This window comes from Mercenaria mercenaria, chromosome 14, assembly GCF_021730395.1.
Source record: "Mercenaria mercenaria strain notata chromosome 14, MADL_Memer_1, whole genome shotgun sequence".
NCBI classification, from domain to species: Eukaryota; Metazoa; Mollusca; class Bivalvia; order Venerida; family Veneridae; genus Mercenaria; species Mercenaria mercenaria.
Genome location: NC_069374.1, coordinates 63,896,381 through 63,921,795, shown reverse-complemented (window position 1 = coordinate 63,921,795; position 25,415 = coordinate 63,896,381). Strand labels below are relative to the sequence as shown.

Genomic DNA, 25,415 nt, shown 5'->3' with positions numbered 1-25,415 from the left:
TGGAAATGACTATTGTAATTCTTTTAAATGACATTTTTCGGAAATTCTCGAAAACCCCTGTTTATTTACTGAACTTCTAAGTTAACAATCTATGGCATTTTTATGGTTAATCTTTTAGCACTAGAGAATAGGGATGGCAGTAAGAACCTTTTTGATGTTTATTGATAATTCATCGCCAATAGTTTTAGATTTTTTTATAAACTCTGGTCAGTGATTTTAAAGCTAACGGATGAAATGTATGTGAGCGGGGAGAAGAGCATTATTTGCTTTTCCCAGTTCAACGCCTGTATATTTTGATCCTAAAGCTTTTTTTAAAAGTTATGCCTCCTGACTACTGCACAGGCACTACATTGGAACCTGACATCAAAACTATAAACACTTGTTAAATTTCACATGAATGACTTTAGTTATACAATATTTTCAAAACTCATAATAATACAAAAAAAAAACTGAAATAAAAAAGGAATTAAAAAAAGATCTGGTCTAGGTGAGGTTCGAACTCACGATCTCTGGATTTCAACGCGAACTCGCTACACCACTTTGGAGTTATGACATCATCAGGGCAAACATAAGTATATAATGAAGTTCAGTAATGTCAGCGTGACGAAAGTCGTTTCAAAATGAAAATATTGTATTTTATTTCTTTTTTTTTCGTCGTAGAAAATGTATTTAGCACTAATTTCTTATTATCAAATGCTCATTTACATTTTTATTCAATATTCAAAGCAGTAAGCGAGATGATTTTGTCAACTGTAAACAGCAAGCGTCTACTGACGTCTTTACTGATTAATTACTATATGCATAGTACACATGAAAAAATCCGAACAACACCGATTCCGAAAAGTACCACGGATTTTCAACTCGATAGTTTACACAGTTAGGTCTCTCTATTCATTTTCTTTTTCCTACGTCTAACCGTAATGCGACGCTGTCGGTGCCGCTAAGCGGCGCCGGTAGCTCTGCTACTATGCGCATAGTGTACTGGAAGAAACCCGAACAACACCGATTGCAACAAGAGCTGTCACAGGAGACAGCGCGCCCGACTATTTCGATGCTGGATAGTGGAACTGGGCACATTTGACGAAGCTGGAGCTGTCACTGGAGTGTTTAATGACTGCGACATGGATGAAATATTGGATAATAGCTTGAGTCTGTGTCAAACGTATGAAGTAATAAGACAGATAAGGATCAAGTGTATCAAACATTAAATAATATGGAATTAGGCGCTGCCTATCCGACGGGAAAACCTAGTCATACGGATTTTTTTTCTTCATAAATTCAAAATTGTTCTTTCTGATATTTTCAGTTTTGACAGTAAGCCTGACGGTTTTGCTCTTTTTATAAAAATTAACAAAGGAAAATGTTTTAAAATGTTTTTTTTAAATGAACGTAGATCTAATCATTTCTTCCAATTTGTCAAGACTAGACCATGTAGACAGACAATGGAAAATAGTGTTCATGAGTTAAAGATAATAGTGATATTTGGGTGCACAGAATCTAGTCCCAAAATGCACCCATACTGGTACTGATGATAAACCAGGACAGAAAATAAGTTGTTTTTTTTACCTGTAACTTTTTTATTTCTGCAAATTATTATCAATGGTTGGTATCAAAATAACGCTTAATAGTTGCTGAAAACTTTACATAATTCAAAGTTATATTTAGTAAGCAAACTCACATGAAGTGAGGCCCTGAAAGGGATATGTAAAATGGGGACTGTACGAACGTTTGATAAATTTGACCACTTTGTCATTTACAAAATTTTCCTCATAGTATTATATTGAAACTTTCCCCAAAATGCTGCAACAGCCATTCTGGATCAAATAATGAAAAGTGACCCAATGCCAGGCCTTTATGTGTTGACAGTGAGCATGCGTAAAGAACACCCTCATCCCCAGTAATTTTGGATAAATATTTTGTTATACAGATAAATGCAATTCATTTATTTATACAGAATATTACCAATTTTGTTTTTGTTTTCACCAGTTGGTGTTGTAAGTGGTTGCTATTAGATGGTGTGTTCAATCATATAAATAACCGATTGCAATCGAAAAATTCCAAGGTGGTCGACTTTATCATCTGTCCGGGTTTATCATCAGTACCAGTAGGCCACCAATTACATACGTACTTATATTTAAAACTGTTCAGTATATCCCCTTCTGTACATACTACACTTGGCGCAATGCGCATCAACGATCATGCCTTTGCTGTCAATTTGTTTCTCTAACACAAATTTCTGAATCTGGGAATGCATAGTTTCTTTTCAGTTCATTTGTTACAAATAGGTTTTAAAAACAACAACAACAACAACAACAAAAATAAACACAACAATTTACTCATTAAGCCTGCGTAACATCACGCTCAACCTCATGTTCTTCTGATATTCTTTTGTAGTATAGAAACGGGAACTTACATAATCCTGCTATCCTAAACACTGACTATTTCAATTCTTTTAAATGCCATTACTGTCAAATGACACGGACAAATTGTGGCCCACTAAAACAGCTATCGTAAACCTCTTGTATTTGAGAATGACAATCTACCATTTACATGTAAAATTCTTATTTCAAATTCATTCTAAAAAGTTCTTGACCAGAATTTTATCTATAACACAAACACTCTTGGTTGAAATTCAAGAAATCCAATTTAATTTACCTAACTCTTAACAGTCTGGGGCCTTTTTCTGTATATGATTAAGGTTAATTTCTCAGCTTGATAGGGATCGTAGTTGGGACCTCTCAAGTTTATAGCCAACATTTTTTCAAAGTGTGAAACCCTAGTCAATGAATTGATTTTTTTTGAGAAAGTAGTTGCAATGTATGTGAAAGACTGTGGAAGGGAGGGGAGATAAGCAATATCGATGTATGCTTCACCATGCCTTTGAATTTTAAATTTACAGACAGAACATTAGTTAACTGTACACATTATTGATTTTTGTTCCAATAATTGCAAAAATTGTGATAAATATCAATAAAAAAACATAAATTGGGTCTAAAGCAAAAAAAAAAGAAACAAATTTTTAGAAGCATCTGACGATATTCGAACTTGGACCTCACGCATGGAAAGCATCTACGACATCCACTGGACCACGGGGAAGTGTGACGCAACTTGGTCATAAAATTATGTATATAAATAAATTTTGTTAGGGCAGCGTGTCTAAATTCGTTTTACTTTGATATTTTTGAAATTATTGGGTTTCTACATTAAAAAAGAAAAAATTAGCGATGCTTTATAATTCAAACTCTGCTGTAATGTAGCCTACGTTATTATTCAATATTCGAAACAAAAAGCGGGCCGCTTGAATCATCCATAAACTCGTTACATGAATAACACCGATTCCATTAATAGCGCAAATGTTCAACTCGATAGAATAATCTGTTTTGGTAATGCGGCGCCGGATCGTTCATAAGCAATTTTATTTTATTTAATGTTGTCCTGAAAATTATTTACTGCGCAAACTGCGCGGCAGCAATTCCGGCAATTATGGGTAAAAACAACAACAACAAAAACGGTGAAGGTATAGTCAGGCCTAAGACCACAGTTATTTTTACTATATGTTCTATATAGGCACTGGACACTATAGCAATTCTGCATGCATTCCAACCCTATAAAAATACCTGAACTCAACAGAACTATCCAAGAGAAAAAATTCCAGCCACAGTAAACATTGGGTTGACCGGCTCTTTTTTCCACCATTTTGAACCAAATCACAAGCGTATGAAGAATACTCTCTAGATGGCCGCAAACAGGCAAAACAGGCCCTATCAAAAAGTCATGTTATGCATATTCTGACATTTTCATTCTGTCAAATTGTACATGTACCTACTATTTCATATCTCCTCTATTAAATCATGCCATTTATTGCAGGTCTTTCACTCAAAAATGCACCAATATTCACCATCAAACAGAGGAACTATTTTCCGCGTAACCACTTCCGTATTGGTCTTGTGCCATAGATCATATTCCCAAGTTGAACGGTATATAGGTTTACTTTGACATATACACGTACACATTATCTATAGACGGTTTTCCCGTATAATTCTTAGCAAAAAGGGGGCATAATTCACTTTGTGTCATGTTGAATCAAATCTATTTTGTAATAACTTGAGATATAGTGAAAATGCATCAGAATTAACCTTTAATTCTAAGTGAAAGGGGCATAATTCATGAAATATTTGTGCCAGAGTTATGGACTTTGTGTTTTATGATGTTGGTGATACGGCGGAACAACTATTTTAAGTTTGAATCAAATCCATTCAGTAATAACTGAATTAGATTGAAAGTGCATCAAAACTTTAACTGTAGTTGTAAGTAACAAGAGGGCCAAAATGGCCCTATATCGCTCACCTGTTATCATTGCACTTAAGGACAAGAAGGTCAAAAAATCATAATCAAGATCAATCAAAAGAATTATGAGAAAATATAGTTGAAATTTTCTTAAAGTTACTTCAAATAAAATTATTTTCAAATCAGGCCAGTAGTTTCATGCCTGAAGGATTACATCACAGGAGGTTAGGAGCAAAATTGTGACTGATGAAGCCCAAAGGACAGGAACAACAAAGGGAAGAAATTAAAACTAAATCTAAGTCCTCAGAAAACAAGAGATCACAGAGTGATCTTGGCGCCCACCAATGTGCCATTTTTGAGTGTTCCAAATTTCAAGACTTATTGACTAGCTCAAGGTCAAATTTCATTTCCGTACACAACACTGTGCATGTGGTCCAAATTCGAAAGCTGTAGCTTGAGAAATGTGAAAGTAGGTCACTAGATAAATTTCAAGGACAAATTTCTTTGTACACAAAACTATGCATGTGCATCAAGTTTGAAGGCTGTAGTTTGAGAAATTTGAAACTATGTCACTAGGTCAAAGTTTATTTCAGTACACAAAACTACGCAAGTGGTCCAAATTTGAAGACTGTAGATTGAGAAATGTGAAAGTAGGTCACTAGGTCAAAATCAAGGTCAAATTTCACTTCAGAATACAGAACTATGCATTTGGTCCAAATTTGAAGCCTGTACCTTCAAAAATGTGAAAGTAGGTCACTAGGTCAATGTAAAGGTCAAAGTTTGTTTCGGTACACAAAACCATGCATGTGGTCCAAATTTGAAGGCTGTAGCTTGAGAAATGTGAAAGTAGGTCACTAGGTCAAAATCAAGGTCAAATTTTATTTCGGAATACAGAACTATGCATATGGTCCAAATTTGAAGCCTGTACCTTTAAAAATGTGAAAGTAGGTCACTAGGTCAATGTAAAGGTCAAAGTTTGTTTCGGTACATAAAACCATGCATGTGGTCCAAATTTGAAGGCTGTAGCTTGAGAAATGTGAAAGTAGGTCACTGGGTCAAAATCAAGGTCAAATTTCATTTCGGAACACAAAACTATGCATGTGGTCTAAATTTGAAGCCTGTATCTTCAAAAATGTGAAAGTAGGTCACTAGGTCAATAATAAGGTCAAAGTTTTTTTCAGTGCACAAAACTATGCATGTGGTCCAAATTTGAAGGTTGTAGCTACAGAAATGTGAAAGTAGGTCACTAGGTCAAAATCAAGGTCAACTCATGTCAAGGTTCATCATGCCACTCAAAACCATACATGTGGTCCAAATTTGAATGTTGTAGGTTATTGACAAGAAGTTTTTAAAAGCTTTACCCTATATAAGTCTATATGAACCATGTGACCCCCGGGGCGGGGCCATATTTGACCCTAGGGGGATAATTTTAACAAACTTGGTAGAGAACCACTAGATGATGCTACATTACAAATATCAAAGCCCTAGGCTTTGTGGTTTGGACAAGAAGATTTTCAAAGTTTTTCCCTATATAAGTATATGTAAACCATGTGACCCCCGGGGCAGGGCCATATTTGACCCTAGGGGGATAATTTGAACAATCTTAGTAGAAGACCACTAGATGATGTCACATACAAAATATCAAAGCCCTAGGGCCTGTGGTTTTGGACAAGAGATTTTTCAAAGTTTTTCCCTATAGAAGTCTATATAAACAATGTGACCCCCGGGGCGGGGCCATATTAGACCCCAGGTAAATAATTTGAATCAACTTGGTAGAGGACCACTAGATGATGCTTCATACCAAATATCAAAGCCCTAGGCTCTGTGGTTTTGGACAAGAAGATTTTCAAAGTTTTTCCCTATATAAATCTATGTTAATTATAGAAATAAACAAAGGGCCATAACTTACTAAAAAATTGTTGAACCAGTCTGATTTTCAGAGGGACTCAACTAGGGTATCAATACATCATTCTGACAAAGTTTGGTCAAAATCCCCCTGGTAGTTTCTGAGGAGATGCGATAACGAGAAATTGTTAACGGACGGACGGACGGACGGACGGAAGGACGACGGACCACGGACGCAGAGTGATTTGAATAGCCCACCATCTGATGATGGTGGGCTAAAAATCTAAGTCCAAAGGACAGGAACAACAAAGGGAAGAATTTAACCAAAATTAAAAAAAATTCTTACAAGGTACAGATATGTCAAAATACACCTAAAAATTGGAGGTACCATCAATGTTGTACCACAGAAAAGTGGTCTCGGTTTTTCCCTACGTCCAATAATAAAAAAGTTTCTTAAATAAGCTATTTATAGTAACATAAAAGGGAAGTAATTAAAAAAAATTAATTGTAAGTGAACAAAATGCAGAGCAATATACACACAAAACAAAGTCATATGACCTTTGACCCCTAAGTGTGACCTTGACCTTGAAGTGAGCCATCCGAAACATGCGCTCTGCACATTGTTTCGATGAGGTGAACATTTGTGTCAGATTTCTTTGAAATCCTTCAAGGGGTTCAAGAGTTACAGAGCGGAAGGGAAATTCTAACAAACAGACATACAGACCGACAGACGGACACCGAGGCGATAACATAATATGTCCCTTCGGGCGAATAAAACGGAATCGAGATTTTATGGTGATACAAGTTGTGTGCAAGTCTGGTTAAAATCAAATCATAAATGAAGCTGCTATTGTACAGACAAGGTCAAAATAGCTAATTTTGGCCCTTTCAGGGACCATAACTCTGGAACCCATAATGGAATCTGGTTCAAGAAAGGAACCAAGACCTTATGGTGACATAAGTTTTGTGCAAGTTTGATTAAATTCAAATCATAAATGAAGCTGCTATTGTGCAGACAAGGTCAAACTATCTAATTCTGGTCCTATCAGGGGCCATATCTCTGGAACCTATAATGGAATCTGGCCAGTTGAAGAAAGAAACCCAGATATTGTGGTGATACAAGTTGTGTGCAAGTTCGGTTAAAATCAAATCATAAATGAACTGCTATTGTGCAGACAAGGTCAAAAACTAATTTTGGCCCTTTCAGGGGCCATAACTCTGGAGCCCATTATGAGATCTGGTTGGTTCAATAAAGGAACCAAGATCTTATGGTGACACAAGTTTTGTGCAAGTTTGGTTAAATTCAAATCATAAATTAAGCTGCTATTGTGCAGACAAGGTCAAAATAGCTAATTCTGGCCCTTTCAGGGGCCATAACTCTGGAACCCGTACTGGAATCTGGCCAGCTCAAGAAACGAACTAAGATCTTATGGTGATACAATTTGTGTGCAACTTAAAAATCAAATCATAAATAAAACTGCTATTGTGCAGACAAGGTCAAAAAAGCTCATTTTGGCTCTTCAGGGGCCATAACTCTGGAACCCATAATGGGATCTGGCCAGTTCAAGAAAGGAACCAAGATCTTATGGTGATACAAGTTGTGTGCAAGTTTGGTTAAAAAAAATCATAAATGAAACCACTATTGTGCAGACAAGAAATTGTCGATGCACAAATATAGCAAATTCTGGCCCATTAAGGGGCAATAACTCTAGAACCCATGATGGGATCTGGCCAGTTTTCGAAAGGAACTGAGATATCATGCCAATACAATTTTTGTACAAGTTTGATCAAAATTGCTTGCAAAATGTGTTCTCTATCTTGTTCAAAAGAAATTGTGGACGGACGACGGACGGACGGACGGACGACGGACGAAGGGCGATCACAAAAGCTCACCCTGTCACTACGTGACAGGTGAGCTAAAAGGGGGGATAATTCATGAAATAATGGTGCAAGGGTTATGGTCCTTGTGTCACATGATGTGAGTGATGATGCTGAACAACCATTTTAAGTCTGAATCAAATCCATTTAGTAATAACTGAGATTGAGTGAAAGTGCACCAAAACTTTAACCTGAAATTCTAAGTAAAAAGGGGGGATAATTCATAAAATATTAGTGCTAAAGTTATGACCTTTGTGCCATATGATGTGACTGATGATGTTGAACAACTATTTTAAGTTTGAATCAAATCCATTTAGTAATAACTCGGATAAAGTGAAAGTGCACCAAAACTTTAACCTGAAAATTCTAAGTAAAAAGGGGGGACAATTCATCAAATATTGGTGCAAGAGTTATGAACCTTATGCCATATGATGTGGGTGATGATGAGGAATAACTATTTTAAGTTTGAAGTAAATCCATCAAGTAATAACAGAGATAAAGAGAAAGTGCATCAAAACTTTAACTAAAGTGCGGACGTGGAAGGACGCCGACGCCGACGCCGGGTCGAGTAGGATAGCTCTCCATACTTCGTATAGTCCAGCTAAAAAGTACCTCGAATTTTCAACTCGGTAGTAGACACAATTGTTCATTTTCTTTTTCACACGTCTAACCGTAATGCGATGCTGCTATTAACAATCTGACGTAAATTTATTGATTTAGCCGTAACAGTTACAACGAGGTACCTCCAAAATCAATTTTCATATTGTGAGTAAACCCCTTATGCCTGCAGTACATACAGAGCTCATATGTTCTGGGAGTCATGGTCGTATTTGTACAGTGCGGTTTTGCGTTTATACCGTGACAGAAGCGTCAACCTCAAAGCATATGGTCTTATTTTGCCCAAATTGTAACTTATATAAAGTACCATCAAGGTGCCGGTAGACTGAGAAAATACAGTCTACCGAAACCTTGATGGTAATTAATAAAATTAAGATTTTGGAAAAACCATAACATATTCATTGATTTTGATGCTTTAGTCAAATTACAGTCAAATTTGTGCTAACGGCCACCCGTGAATAGCGACCACCTGTCGACAACGGCCGGTCTCTGGTCCCCCCGTAGAAAAATGCTCATAAAAGGCCGTGAATAGCGACCACCTGGCGGCCGCGACCAGCGACCGGCCGAATTCATTCCCGATGGTCATATTTGTCCCCCAATAACGACCAAGCTGGATCGTTCCGGTATGAAAATATTTGAAATCTACCGAATTTTCACGACTTTCACATTATAGCAAACATTATAATTACTGTTTGATTGAAAATTTGCAAGTTTGCACCGGCCGAATTAATACATAGAACATAAAGAAAGCAAGAAGCTGTAAAAATACATATCATTTCGTATCAGGTTCGTTAAATCACTTCCTACATCATGTTAACGTTTCGTAGCTTTCAAAAATACATTACAAATCGTGATTATTTTTCAATTATAACAAAATGTGTATCATTTATATGTAAAAATGAAATTTTACAAAACGGTCATTAGCTTTGCATCGACATTTATGCACGGCGATCTCATATGAAAAATTTAGTTAATCTAAATGTGTATATGTCAAAGAAAACAAATATATCATTCGACTTGTGAATACTTTCTGCTGAAGTACCGTACAGTCGATCGGGAACTTCCAGCGTTTTTTTTTTACTGTTTTCCATTAATTAAAGGTGCATTTCAAAGATTTTGTAAATAATTGCTGCTCAGCCTCTATGTCTTTAATAAGCATTTTCTAAAATGTATTTCGCAGGAATCGCACTTTATCTATATTGTTTTTAGAGTTTTCGCTTGTAAATCTACAGAGTGAAGAATTGAACTTTGCTTTATTTGTCTATAAGCTATTACATTGAAAGTAAAACATTTTAAATTCTGAACAGTCTTACAGTATTTATTTTACTAAGTCTAAAAACCTTAGTATTAACTTGTTGCCTATACCTGGCCCCTGTGATTGCACTCTTCTGCTACTACTAGGATCATAAGAACAATACTAGAGAAGGCCAAAAAGGGGGAGCTGCCAACTGCTGGGAGGGCAACCAGGCGAGCTGCCGTTACAGAAGGGGCAACCTACCACTACCAGGGATTTTGTAACCACTGCCCACTTGGGGACCTACCATTTCATAGGGAAAAAGCTGCCACTGCCGAGAGGGCGACCTGCCACTTCTTACGGGAAAAGTTTCTACTGCCGAGAGGGCAGCCTACCACATCTTAGGGGAAAAGATACCACTGCCTAAAGAGGCAAGCTACCACTTCTGAGAGAACGGCCTACCACTTCTAAGGGGAAAAGATATCACGGCAGAGAGGGCGACCTATCACTGAGGGGCAAGGTGCCACTGCCGAGAGAGCGACCTACCACTTCCGACGGGAAAAGATACCACGGCCAAGAGGGTGACCTACCACTGAGGGGCAAGCTGCCACTGCCGAGAGGACGACCTACAAATTCTGAGAGGAAAAGATACAACTTCCGAGATGGTGACCTACCACTGAGGGGCAAGCTACCACTGCAGAGAGGTAGACCTACGACTGAAGGGCAAGCTACCACTTATGACAGAGCGACCTACCGAGGGGAAAAGCTACCACATTCGAGAGGGCGACATACCACTTCCGAGGGACAAAGTTACCACTACTGAGAGTGTGACCTACCATTGCGTGGCAAGCTACCACTGCCAGTACGGCAACATACCACTTTTGAAGGGAAAATGCTACCACTGCTGAGCGGGTGACCAACCACTGAGAGACAAGCTACCACTTCTGCGAGAGCGACCTACCACTTCTGAGGGGAAAAGCTATTACAACCGAGAGGGCGACCTACCAATTTGGAAGGGAAAGAGCTACCACTGCAGCTACCATTGCTGAGACGGCGACTTACCACTGAGGGATAAGCTGCCACTGCCAAGAGGGCAGCTTACCATCTCTGAGGGGAAAAGCTACCCCAGCCGAGAGGGCGAGCTACCATATCTGAGGGGAAAAGCTACCATTGCCGACAGGGCGACCTTACACTTCTGACGGGAAAAGATACCACTGCCGAGAGGGTGACCTACCACTGAGGGACAAGATACCACTGGCGAGAGGACGACCTACCAAAGCTACCACTTCTGAGGGGGGAGATCTACCACTTCTGAGGGGAAAAGCTACCACTGCTGAAAGGGCAACCTACCACTGAGTGGCAAGCTACAATTGCCCGGAGGACAATCTACCACTTCTGAGGGAAAAGCTACGCCTGATGAGTGAGCAACCTACCACTTGTGAGGAAAAGCTTTCAATGCTAAGGGGGTGACCTAAAACTTCTGAGGGGAAAAGCTACTACTGATGAGTGAGCAACCTACCACTTGTGAGAAAAGCTATCGATGCTAAGGGGGCGACCTAAAACTTCTGAGGGGAAAAGCTACTACTGATGAGTGAGCAACCTACCACTTGTGAGGAAAAGCTATCGATGCTAAGGGGGTGACCTAAAACTTCTGAGGGTAAAAGCTACGCCTGATGAGTGAGCAACCTACCACTTGTGAGGAAAAGCTGTCGATGCTAAGGGGGCGACCTAAAACTACTGAGGGGAAAAGCTACGCCTGATGAGTGAGCAACCTACCACTTGTGAGGAAAAGCTATCGATGCTAATGGGGCGACCTAAAACTGCTTAGGGGAAAAGCTACGCCTGATGAGTGAGCAACCTACCACTTGTGAGGAAAAGCTATCGATGCTAAGGGGGTGACCTAAAACTTCTGAGGGGAAAAGCTACGCCTGATGAGTAAGCAACCTACCACTTGTGAAAAAAAGCTATCGATGCTAAGGGGGCGACCTAAAACTTCTGAAGGAAAAAGCTACTACTGATGAGTGAGCAACCTAACACTTGTGAGGAAAAGCTATCGATGCTAAGGGGGCGACCTAAAACTTCTGAGGGGAACAGCTACTACTGATGAGTGAGCAACCTACCACTTGTGGGGAAAAGCCATCAGTGCTAACGGGACGACCTAAACCTTCTGCGGGGAAATAGCTACCTCTTAGGCGATCTACCACTGAGGGGCAAGCTACCACAACCAAGAGCGCAACCTACCACTTCTGAGGGGAAAAGATACGGAAAGGGCGACCTATAATTTCTGAAGGGAAAAGCTACGACTCCCGAGAGGAGATCCTATCACTATCGAGGCGAAAACTGACTACTGCTGAGAGGTAGAGCTACTACTTCTGAGGGGAAAAGCATCCACTGCTGAGAGGGCGGACTACCATTGACTAGCGAGCTATCATAGCCGAGAGGGTTATGTATTACTTCTGAGGGGGAAAACTACCACTGCTGAGGGCAACCTACTCTTGTGGAGAAAATGCTACCCCTACCGATGGCAACCTACCACTTCTGAGGGACAAGCTACCACAACTGAAAAGCGACCTACCACTTCTGAGGGGAAAAGCTACCACTGCTGAAAGGACAACCTACAACTGAGTGGCAAGCTACCATTGCCCAGAGGACAATCTACCACTTCTGAGGGAAAAGTTACGCCTGATGAGTGAGCAACTTACCACTTGTGAGGAAAAGTTATCGATGCTAAGGGGGCGACCTAAAACTTCTGAGGGGAAAAGCTACTACTGATGAGTGAGCAACCTACCACTTGTGGGGAACAGCTATCACTGCTAACGGGATGACCTAAAACTTTTGCGGGGAAATAACTACCTCTTAGGCGATCTACCATTGAGGGGCAAGCTACCACAACCAAAAGCGCGACCTAACACTTCTGAGTGGAAAAGATACCACTGCTGAGAGAGCGGCCTATCATTTCTGAAGGGAAAAGATACGACTCCTGAGAGGTGACCCTATCACTACTGAAGGGAAAACTAACTACTGCTGAGAGGCAGACCTACCACTTCTGAGGGGAAAAGTAACCACTGCTGAGAGGGCGGACTAACATTGACTTGACCTTTGACCTTTGGCCTACTGACCTCAAAATCTTTACCGGTCATCAGCTGATCATGACCAACCTCTTTATTAACTTCCATGATCCTAGGCCTAAGTGGTTTCAAGTTACCTTCCGGAAACGGTTTAACTGCTCCCAGTCATTGTGACCTCGACCTTTGTCCTACTGGCCTAAAAGTCGAAACTGACCTGTATTTCATGATGTTACACATGTGTACCAAACATTATTTATCTTTGTCAAGCCTTACATGAGTTATTGTCCGGAAACCATGAAACGGACGGACGGAACGACAGACAGACAGTGTCAAACTTAGTTCTATATACCTCCCAACCCCGCTCTTCGCAAAAACAATCATTTCTGGGGGTGTAACAAGTCATCAAGTCCACAGAACAACTTGCAAATTGCAAAAAAAATACACACTGTGAAATGAACATAACTTACAACATGCACAGACCAATCATTAGTTCAAATGCTCAGAACAACTTTTTAACTACGTATAAACTCTTTCAAAAGAAACACAAACAAATACCAAGTGACTGTTTAGAACAACTTAAACAATGCACACAGCAACTTGCAAAAGTTACTTTCAGGCATGTTCCTTGTACAGTCATTGATTTGTTATTTCAACGTAAGAAAACAAAAACGTTTACAGCATAGGGTCATTTTGTATTTCATCCACTAAAATAGAAGATAATATGCTTTCTTAACCGTTATTCAGTTACTGTCCCTGTCAAATAAAGCTTTGATATCCAAATATAATATTGATGTACCATGTAAACGTTGTTATCCCTCGAGACAAGATTATCATGGAATTTTGACTGAAAGTCTTACATGTAAATAACAGCGAGGAGACCAATAAAGTCCGTCACTGCTGCACTCGGTATGTCCATTTTTCCGTCAGGTGGCATAAACATTTAGCCATTTCCCAATGATTACTGCACCACTGTGTATCATCAGTATTCCTATAGGATGGACCATAATACTGATGAGCTTTCTGGATCTCATCAATTAATTAACACTTACCTGTTCAAAGATATTACTTTTCTTGCTAAGATCATCCATCACCTTGGACTGAAAGCCTTTATGGTTCATGACAACAGCGATAATTGCATTGAAATCAGTCTCTGCCGCACTTGTCACATCCCTGTATCCGTCGGGTGGCATGAAACATTTAGCCACTTCCCAAGGATTGCTGCACCACTGACTAGCATCAGTGTTTTTATAGGACGGACCGCAGAACCTATGAGCATTCTGGATATCATTTTTGAAATTATGACATATCTTATTAGGGCAGCCAGGTGGGAAATATTGTGTTGCAGAATTTCTATGATATCTGCATTTCGCACGTCCTACATCACAAATTCTATTTGTAGGACAAACAACAACATTTTCTGTACAGCAACCTGAACACGTGGTTCCAGCAGGAAGTCCATTATTGTTACAAATATCAGACAAACACTTCTGCTGGAATTGTTGTATTTCATTATAAACAAAAGGTTCAATTCCTTCTTTTGTAATCTTTACAGCAAGATGTGCTTTCATCCAGTTTTGATATTTTTTATCAAAAGGCTTTCTTAGAAGATCCATTATCCCTGGTTCCACTGTATCAGTTAATTAAAAGGCTATTCATTCTTCGTGGAGTAAGTGATCAGCTTTGCTTCTTTGTTACTCCATGCAATGAATGAGGCTCCTAGGCACAGGCATACAGTCGTTATACAGTTTGTAATGTCATATCTGAACATACCCTGAAATAAACAACAGAAAGTAATTTACTAGTATTGAACATGTTAAAACAGCAAATTTTAGACAGCCGTGACAAGATACTATTTCGTTGAAAGTCTTACAAGAGCGTATTTATCATCAAAACATGTAACTATCAGTCTCTGGCTTCCAATTACCCTCTAATTGACAAATATCCGGTCTCCTTGATACCTATGTGTACCTAAGTTACAACACACTACGACTATTGATTACACTCAATATTATTTTTGACCCGGGCAAAATCTATTTGTATAAACAAATTGTGTAAAAATGACAAAATGTTGTGGTTGTTTTGTTTTTTTCAATTTTCAGTCGCCGAATAAATTGTACGTTATCGATCGACTCTGATCAACATCTGCAATTATGGTGTAATAACGTGGCAAGCGACGTTATGTAGATAAAACACTGTTAAGTTGAAAAATGCAAAACTGAAATCCGCCATTTTTTTTCGTTCCTCAAAGATTATCTTTGAGAGAATCTGTCCTTCCCTGTCCGTCCGTATCGTCGAAATCCTTGTCTTGATATCTTATACAGTTTAAAGCGATGCGGTCCCAGCTAACAGAAATGTATCATTAAATTGATGATATTGTTAGGACAAACATTTTAACATGTGCATCTTGAGCAGTTTCGACGCTGTGAAATTTTACAACATGTTGTCTATGGAAGGTTTGTCTGGGTGACTTCTTTTACAATTTTAACAGATTTTCTACCAAGTATGACTCGAAAACTAATGGGGATGGAACACAATAATGCCAGTTCTATAATTTGTGTAACAGACAGTAACTATCTCTGACAGTAACGGTGTTTGTTCCTTCGGATTTGATTGATATCATTAGTGTCTTTTCTCAAAAAAGCTGTCTATTACGTAAGACGGTCAGTTGTTTTTGTTGAGGAAGATCTAAGCACTTGCAGAGTATTACACAAATGGGAATCAAACTGATAAACACTCAGACTGGACGCATGACGTTTGGAGTCTCAATACTTTAACAACTAGATATGTTTACCTGCTTAACAGCTCAATATTAACCAATATTATAAACATATATAATTATTGTATAAAAACGAGTAACATACTTAATCTTTGTTTGTTTGTTTTGGGTTTGATGCCGTTTCTCAACAGTATTTCAGTCATGTAACGGCAAGCAGTTAACCTAACCAGTGTAAGGTTATTCTGTACCAGTACAAACCGCAAGTAACGGTCAACTTCCCCTCATGAATCAGAAGTGGATGACTAATGATTTCAGACAAAATGTCGTTTATCAAATAGTCATGGAGAACATACGCCCCGCCCGAGGATTGAACTCACGACCCCGCGATCCGTAGACCGACGCTCTACCTACTGAGCTAAGCGGGGGGCAATCTTACAATACTTAATCTTACACTTAAACATGTCGAATTGTAATAAAATCTTACTTGTTGTAAGACCAGAAAGAAAATGGCATTGCGCATGTTATACCCTACCTGCTACCATGAGTCTACGTGGGGTTTTTTTCTAGCTAATTTTGAAACATAGCCTAAACCCCAAAATTGGGAATTTTGATGTGTAGATGTTCCAAATTGGGAAATATTTAGTCCCATACGATATTGTAAAGATGTGTTTAAACACTTTCTCATATACTTGCATCACATTCTACGACCTCTTTAACATACTTCCATTACAAAAGTGTCCATAATTTGGTCAGTATTTGTGCAATTTGGATATTTTTTCAGAATGTAGATTGGGAATTTTTGCACTCTTTTGGGAAAAATACATACTTTTTGGCATTTGAAATATAGCCGAATAACGGCTATAAAAACTGCCGAAAAAAACCTATATGAAAGCCGTATTACCGGACGAAAAAAAATATACTGACCATTTCAATCTAAAACGCGCAGTTCGGAGAATGGGTATAAATGTACTATACATTCCGAATAATGTTTTTTCTAATCTTCCGTTGTGCAACAGTCACATCTTTTTCAATATTTCTTTAATCACAGATACCTCGTGTTTTATGTTTTCGTTATCGTTCACGTTAGGCCAGCATTTTTTAATTTTCTGGTTTACGGGAGCGCCGACCCTATTTTTTGACAAAACAAAATAAAAATAAAAGTCATTTTCAGTACTTTTATTTTCATTTTACCCGCCGACCGTCCATAATCGCTGCTGCCAAAAATAAAAGTTTAACTGTAAGGTAGAGGTTTTTAATCAGGATCAGCAGACGCATGAAAAATGGCAGCCTGCATGAATGTAAACTGTGTGAAATTAAATTGGAAAAGTATGCAAGTTAACAGACAATAATCTTTGGAATAAGTTTGCAGAGATAACAAGTATTGTAAAGAAATTGGATCTGAGTAGAAATTACAGCACCTAAAGCTCAACATTAGGAATAATCACATACGAAAAATGACCTTCAGTTCACTATCAACGCAGTCCAGATGTTGAAAAATCTGGCGTATCACATGTACGAGATTTGTTGTCTGTATATTATAATTGGACAACGATCAAATTTATGTGGGACTGTCAGAAAAATACCACAATTGATAAAAAGGAAAGAAACCAAAGAAATGACAGAATGGAAGAGCAAAAGTGAGTATCAACTTGCTAAACACATTTTTTTTTTACTTTGAAGTCTTTGGGTTAGAGAAGAAAAAATAACTAATACCACAATTTTCAGTAGTTCTGTTCAAAACAAAGTGCAATTTCAATGTAAAATGACACATGTCCCGGCAAATGCTTGACAAAGATACATGTGATAAAAAATTCAAACTACATGTACATGTAGTCAAAATAATTGGACAGTCAGATTAATGGTTGTTTAATATGTTTGACAGGCGATCAAATCCGAGTGGAGATATTAATTGCCCATATGAAAAGATTATCGCAATATTTCCTAGGATCGCGTCAAATTAATTTGACTAAAGTTCTAGCCAGGTACTGTAACTCAAAAGATAATTATCAAACATGAAACTCCCAGCAATATTCTCATGAGTCCTGTTCACTTGAAGTATACCGATAAAATCTGTAAGAAGACTCTTTGAAAGTATGTTTGGGACAAACATTCAGACACGATGTCACAATTGTGCCTTCGACACTGAGGAACATATAATGACATATCCAGTAATAAATGTTTTTTCGGACTCCTAACTTACTAAGTCCAAGTCCCATCTCAGTAAGGAGTCTTATAAATCTCCGATACTGTTGTTTGAACATCAACCGATAAGGTTGTTACTTCATGTACTTTGTACACATTTTAGCTGAACCAAAATTCAGATTGTTTTGGCTTGTCGTACAATATAGATGGCACTGACAATCGGCAAAACATAAAACAATATTCAAGCCACTGAAACTTAACCAAAGCAATTTAATTTTAAAGCCAGTGTGCATTTATAATTTTTATCAATTCATAATTTTGGCTTTCTAGTACGACAATGCCTGCCTTTTAAGACTTTGCATCTACGGCCAGTTAATATGCATGTATGCAGGATGCAGACCTAAAGTAGTCATTGCATATCCCCATTTTAATAGCAGTTTTTATTCATGTTTATAATATATAATAAACATTATGCAAAGTTCTTATATGTCAACTGTGGTATCTGTATATTTTATTATGAAAAATGTTTCCATAAGTCTATTTTTACTATAAAATATATACATACAAAAACACAAATAATACATATCCTTGGTGACTTTGAAAATGGCATTATTCATACAAGCCGCACATAAAGAAAACAACAGTATACTGAGATGATGAGATATAAACCAGTTCAGAATAGTTCATTTGTGAGTGTGTATGCAATTTAAGCTTGCAAGCTTTTGTTTTCTGTGGTGTACAAAAAATAAAAAAATTGCATCCTTTTGGACGTTTTATTTTTATTTATTTGGTCGACTCCTCAAAATTGGGATTTTTATTTTTATTTTTATTTGTCCCCCCCCCCCCCCCCCCCCCGACCCAAACTTTTTGAAAAATCTCCCGTAAACCAGAAAATAAAAAAAGGCTGGCCTTACAGCAAAGAAAAGCCTTGGAACCAATGTAGACGACAACAGTCATAATTTTTTATTTCTGAGTGGCTGATGTGGAAATTTTGGTGGCATATTTCTGCCACGAGAAAGCTAAGTAGCTATCGCGATACTTAAAAATGTTATCATGGTAAAGCAAAGTTTTCTGAAAAGATTATCTCAGTAGTGAAAAGTATCCTAGAAATATTATTGCGATAATTTACAGTCGTATCTCGATACTTTCGCGTATGTGTCCACAATTAAATTGCCATGTATTAGCAAGATAGCTATCTCGATACATTCAGCAGTAACTATCCTGATATTTCGAACTTTTCTGAAAACTTCCTCTCAATCGCCTAAAATTTCCTGGAAATAAAAAGCGTATCTTGAAAACAATAGTTTAAACATAATGTTTTCAGACAAGTTTGGAATATTATCGTGTTAGCTACCAAGTATCACGTGGCAGTCTCAAGCACTAACTTTAATTCAACAATTTAACTGTGTATACATATATATCATATTGATTGTCCATTTTCTGCATTTACATAAACCATGGAACAGGTTTTGACAGATTGGTCCGAAGGAACCCGGCTACAAAACACATAATGTCACATGCAAATTATGCAAACGCTTTACTATATTTTCTAGCATTTCCCGCAGGTCTTTATGGAAAACAGATACGTAATTATAAGAAACATACAAACACAAAACATGTAAGAAGAACGTGTGTGTGTGTGTGCGTGTGCGTGCGCGTGTGCGTGTGCGTGTGCGTGTGTTTTCGGGTTTAAAGTCTATTTTAAAAATATTTCAAGTCATATCTATAAACGACGGTGTCTCTTGTAGCATTGAGCACAATGCCCAACTTTCAGTGCTCCCCCACTGAATTACATGTATCATTCCGTAGACACGTGACATATCCCACCCAGTCACATCATACTGACATCGGGCTGACCAGTCTTACATGAAACAATAATTTTCCACCACAGTGTACGCGCGGTTTGGGAAATTAATACCACATTCGGTAGTTATTTATGGCAACATTTCTGCGGTACTGGTGGAAACAACGTTTGAAATATATAAAAAAACGAACCAAAAGCTGGACAAAAGCTATGCGGCAATTATGAATATGTAATATTCTACGCGGGAATGGGTTTGTTTGAAAGTTCCGACGACCGAACGTATCGGAAGCGACATCGAGTTTGTCGGCGGCGGCAATTATTTTATTCTTTCTGGTCATCTTTTCATCACTTACTTTCGTTCTTTTATTAATTCCTTGTACAACTTCTTACTTTTAATATTTTCTAGTGTTTCAGTCATGTAACGGCGGGCAGCTAACCTAACCAGTGTTCCTGGATTCTGTACCAGTACAAACCTGTTCTCCGCAGGTAGGCCTAACCTAACTGCCAACTTCTCCACATTTATTATGTATCAGAGGTGTTGGACGAATGGTATCAGACACAATGTCTTTTATCAAATTGTCAGGGAGAACATACACTCCGCTCGGGGATCGAACTCGCGACCCCGCGATCCGTAAACCAACGCTGTACCTACTGAGCTAAGCGGGCGGGCACGCGCTGAGGTTGATAATGTTTGATAAATCACCGTATATATATCACAATTGTTATGTCGAAACGTCGCACGGCATAGCAGCGTGCTGGAAAAGCAGGTAAATATTTTGCTAGCAGATGCGTGATCCTTGATAGGTGAAAGATCACTAATTATAAAACCCTTCTTTGTTTCATAGTATCCGCTTCAGGTTTTATTCACGTAAAGGTATAGAACATCATTCCAGTATCGTTATTAATTCTTTAATATATCTGGGGAATGAGGAACGGTTAATGATTCTACATGGCGGGTGTTTTAAAATTCCTAGCTCCGTACTTCCGGTTGAAGCTAAAACATAAACATCAGAACAAAACGTCGGCCAGACGCTCGGCTGCCATCCATCCACTTTTTTTCAAGTGAAAATTAGGGAAATAAAGTGGTGGTTGGGAGACACATTCCACACCACCTGGGTATGCATCTATGTTCGCACTATACATATATGCTACGCAATTGGATTTAAAAATATGAAATGGATGAATGGCAGAGATCAACGTGAGGCCCGGTTAGGCTAATTTTGGTCTATAAAATTTGGGTGATTTGGCCAATTTTCACTACATCTGGCATGGAAAGCGATAGGTGCATAGAACTGGAGAGTCGTCTTTATGTAGTCTATAGTATCTGCAATGGTCCATAGTAGTTTCAAAGAAAAATAAGCAAAAACGAGATTTCTATGGATATTTCCACACTGGTACCCACACGTCAATGTGGAATTCGCAAATCTGCACTCCCCTGCCACCTAACCCAAAACCAACAAACAAATCAACCTCCGCGCAGGAATATTGTCAAAACGATAAGGGGAAGTAACACTTTGATAGTTTGAAACATTATCCAACTTGTGGGTCACCCCTCCCTTCAGTCTATAATATGAACCGAGTTACAGATGAAACTCAATTCATTTAATCATCAATACTGGCCACTACAAACGGGATTGTATATTATATTTCTTATTGTTTACATTTGTAAAATTATATAAATAAGAACATAATCCAAGAATTCATTAAAAATTATGTTCCACTTTCGGTTTCAACATAAGCTGTCCTAGTTTTATATAAATATGTAATAAAATCATATACAGTAAGGCCTAGACAAAGAAATACTTACAAACGTCAACAGAATGTTATGTTGGTAAAAGAAATTAAATGTTATTTCTTAAAAAAAGCTGAAAAAAAGAGCTTAAAATCTATAAATAACTAATAACTTACGTTCGTTGTCACTGGTACGCGCATGTCGAGGGGTGTTTAAAAAGTGTTTATCAACCGAGAAAGAAATACAACAGTCTGTGAAGTGTTATTTTAAATTTCTTTTTGTTTTGTCTACGTTATAAAGCTAATCAAACAGCTCGATAAAATTTAATAAGACTAATTTAATCATATGTACGATGTATCACCGTGTTAATGCTTCAGCCACAAATAGACCTTTTCAGCGTAAATGGACATGTACACGATTATGTATTATAGGTCATGTGGCGACCATCCAGCTATGATGGTTGAGGAAGACCCCAGTTGCCCCTCCGTGATTCATCACGAGCGGGCACCTGGGTAGAACCACCGACCTTCCGTAAGCCAGCTGGATGGTATTTTGGAATTAAGCCAATTTACATACAAAACCAAACCAAGCCAGAAATGTACGTAATAAAAGGTCTGGCATCAAGTCTACATCTAACTCCACCCTGCCAAGATTACGGGAATCGGTATTAATATTAAAGTCGAATTTTGTGCATTTTTCAAGTAAAAATCCAGCTGAAATAGATGTGTGTAAAAAGGGTGGAGGAAATTATAGTTTTTAACCCAGTATAGCAAACTCTTCCTGTTACCAGTACGAAGTAATAACTTTTCAAATATGAGTTTTTCCTTATTCAGGAATTGCTTCCCTTCTACTTCAGAAATCTCTCCCTATAGGTAAGGGAGATAATTGCGTAGAAGATTGAAGAAAAAAATAACTATAATTTTATTAGTCCGATTTCTTTATTTCTAAAGAATCAACTTCAAATACTTACGTGGCATTGTTGTTGTAGCAACCGAAAATTTTCATTTTTCGTTGTATTAGGGGTTTTCTAGGGGTACGGACCTCCTTTTAGATTAAGGGTTATTTATATCTTAAATTTTGTTGAAAATGAAATAAAAAATAAGACTTTACCAGTGTTCACTTAAAGGCGTACGCTAGAATTCCCTGTATATGAGATGGGCGAAAATTTTCCCAATAACAGAATTTCTTTAAACTTTGGATATTGAAGGGCAATCATCTAAGAAACAAAAAAAAAATGCAATAAAAATCATAGGTCACCGGATTCGAAAAAGAGTTATCTGCCCTTGAAAACGTCATTTTTGGGGGAAATGCCGTTTTCAAGGGCAGATAACTCTTTTTCGATACCGGTGACCTATGATTTTTATTGCATTTTTTTGTTTCTTAGATGATTGTCCTTCAATATCCAAAGTTTGAAGAAATTCTGTTATTGGGAAAATTTTCGCACCAAATTCTAGCATACGTCCTTAAAACTTGGATCTAAATGGTTTACAGATTCCAGCGTTGACCCGGTTGTTGACCTTCTCTTTCAAAACCTAAATAACCGAGGAACTCCAAATGAATAGACTGTTCCGTGCCGATTAGTTTGTTGTAAAATAAACTGTTGATAACAGATAAATGAGTGCATCTGGCCCTTAAATGAATTCTATTTGAAATTCAGCAGAAAAAAATAGGCATAATAATATGCATCTATTTATTTTGTTATTTAACAAGATATAATGATAATCGGCTGATTGTTTAATAATCAATTAATCGACATTAACTTAAAGAAACTTTGTGAAAACGTCCTTTGTATCTCGTAACGGCTAACAAATGTGTGAAAAACCCTAAGGGTTAATTATCATTAAAAATAGTTTTCTCCCATCATATTTAACATTGGCATAGTAATATATTATCTAAAATATGTTTGAGAAAACCCCTTACTTTTGACCGAAGTACATAATACGTGTTCGCAGTCGCATACAAATACATTTACGCCGAAAAGGTCTAATAAAACCACTTCTGTCCAATAGTAACGCATTTTCTCTCATTTTTAAACACCGACGTATGAAAGGCCTAACCAGTTTTTTGACAGCTTCAGTGTCATTCTGTACATGACCAACACGGAGTATTAGGGTAATATTATGAGCAGAATTAATACACAACACTTTACATGGTACCCTATCTATCTTAACGTTTAATGTAACCGTGGCAACAGAGATGTTTAACTACATAAAAGCCACAAAGTATTGATCATTACTTAGAGCGAAAGACTCCTACAAAAATTTTGGCAAATAATGGCTGTTTAAAAATAGTTCAACATTAATAAAAAAATGTGCAGAATTACTTGCTTTCAAGACAAAAGCTATTAATTTTGCGTGGTAACTTAAACATGTAACGTCATGACATCATTTAAATAAAAACAATGTTTTGTAGTGGTTATGCGGTAAGCTATACTTTATGTCAGCATTATCAAACCATTAAGCATCAGATCAGAGACAGGTTAATTAATTTTTTAAGCAGAATAGATTTCGTAAATCCTCACGTTAGCTTCCAGTTCTTATCATGGACGATGTCGTAAATCCTCACGTGTGCTTCCAGTTCTTGTCATGGACCATGTCGTAAATCCTCATGTTAGCTTCCAGTTCTTGTCATGGACGATTTCGTAAATCCTCATGTTAGCTTCCAGTTCTTGTCATGGACGATTTCGTAAATCCTGACGTTAACTTCCAGTTCTTGTCATGGACGATTTCGTAAATCCTCATGTTAGCTTCCAGTTCTTGTCATGGACGATTTCGTAAATCCTGACGTTAGCTTCCAGTTCTTGTCATGGACGATTTCGTAAATCCTCACGTTAGCTTCCAGTTCTTGTCATGGACGATTTCCTAAATCCTCACATTAGCTTCCAGTTGGGCATGCACACATACAAATGTTAAGGTATATACTGCCGTCTTAAGAGTGCTATTCCCTGTATTTTGAGGACTTGCATTTAAACTGGCAAAAGTAGGGGGAGTGCATCTTTTATGACAGATTTTTGCAGTTGTATTTGTTTCCTGACAGATGCGCAACAAAATTACACTTCTATGACCAAGAATTAATACTTATGACTTCCCTTGGGTTTTACATCACCAAATATAACCACTAACTTTTTTACTATCATGTAAAAGCCTACAATGAAAAGTTCTTACATATACATTTCTATAGCCATCTCAAATGAACCAGAATGTCAACTTTGTATGACACATGCCACCTGAAAGAGCTGTGGGCATAAATAACATCCACAACAGGGCCACAACTCTGGAAACAAGAGCTGTCAGTTGACAGTGCGCTCAACTATCTGAAGAACTGTTTAAGTATAGGGTCTAAATATTACCGCAGTATTTCAGACAAAAGACGAAAAATAGATAAGACAGAAAATGTACTGTATTTGTGGAACTGGATAAGTATTGCACTATATGGCAATGTGCGACCATGCATGATGGTACACAAGTGTTAAAAGTTTTAATGACGTACACACATCAAACAATTAGACAAAATATGGAATGATATGTGAAACTTAACTAATTTCTATGTCAAACAAGAGGACCATGATGGTCCTGAATCGCTCACCTGTCTCCACATGACCCAATTTTCATGAAGATCCATTGAAAAATATGGCTTCTAGAGAGGTCACAAGGTTTTTCTATTATTTGACCTACTGACCTAGTTTTTGATGGCACGTGACCCAGTTAGATATCATCAAGGTGAACATTCTGACCAATTTTCATGAAGATCCATTGAAAAGTATAGCTTCTAGAAAGGTCACAAGGTTTTTTCTATTTTAAGACCTACTGACCTAGTTTTTGAACGCAGTTTAACCAGTTTCGAACTTGTCCTAGATATCATCAAGATGAATATTCAGACCAACTTTCATACAGATCCCATGAAAAATGTGGCCTCTAGAGAGGTCACAAGGTTTTTCTATTATTTGACCTACTGACCTAGTTTTTGATGGCATGTGACCCACTTTCGACCTTGACCTAGGTATCATCAAGGTGAACATTCTGACCAATTTTCATGAACATCCATTGAAAAGTACGGCGTCTAGAGAGGTCACAAGGTTTTTCAATTTTTAG

General features: G+C 37.9%; 1 protein-coding gene across 1 annotated transcript in view; it reads right to left on the bottom strand.

The window, feature by feature from the left end:
• The window catches only part of LOC123527057 (uncharacterized protein CXorf38 homolog), a 34,028-nt gene extending 12,497 nt beyond the window's left edge, over nucleotides 1-21,531 (bottom strand). Inside the window, exons 1-2 of the mRNA XM_053522672.1 lie at nucleotides 21,501-21,531; nucleotides 13,980-14,701 (exon numbers count right to left, since the gene is read on the bottom strand). Of these exons, the coding sequence (XP_053378647.1) occupies nucleotides 13,980-14,543 (564 nt within the window). The 5' untranslated portion in view covers nucleotides 14,544-14,701; nucleotides 21,501-21,531. The remainder of the gene's footprint in view (nucleotides 1-13,979; nucleotides 14,702-21,500) is intronic.
• Between the last annotated feature and the right edge of the window lie 3,884 nt (nucleotides 21,532-25,415).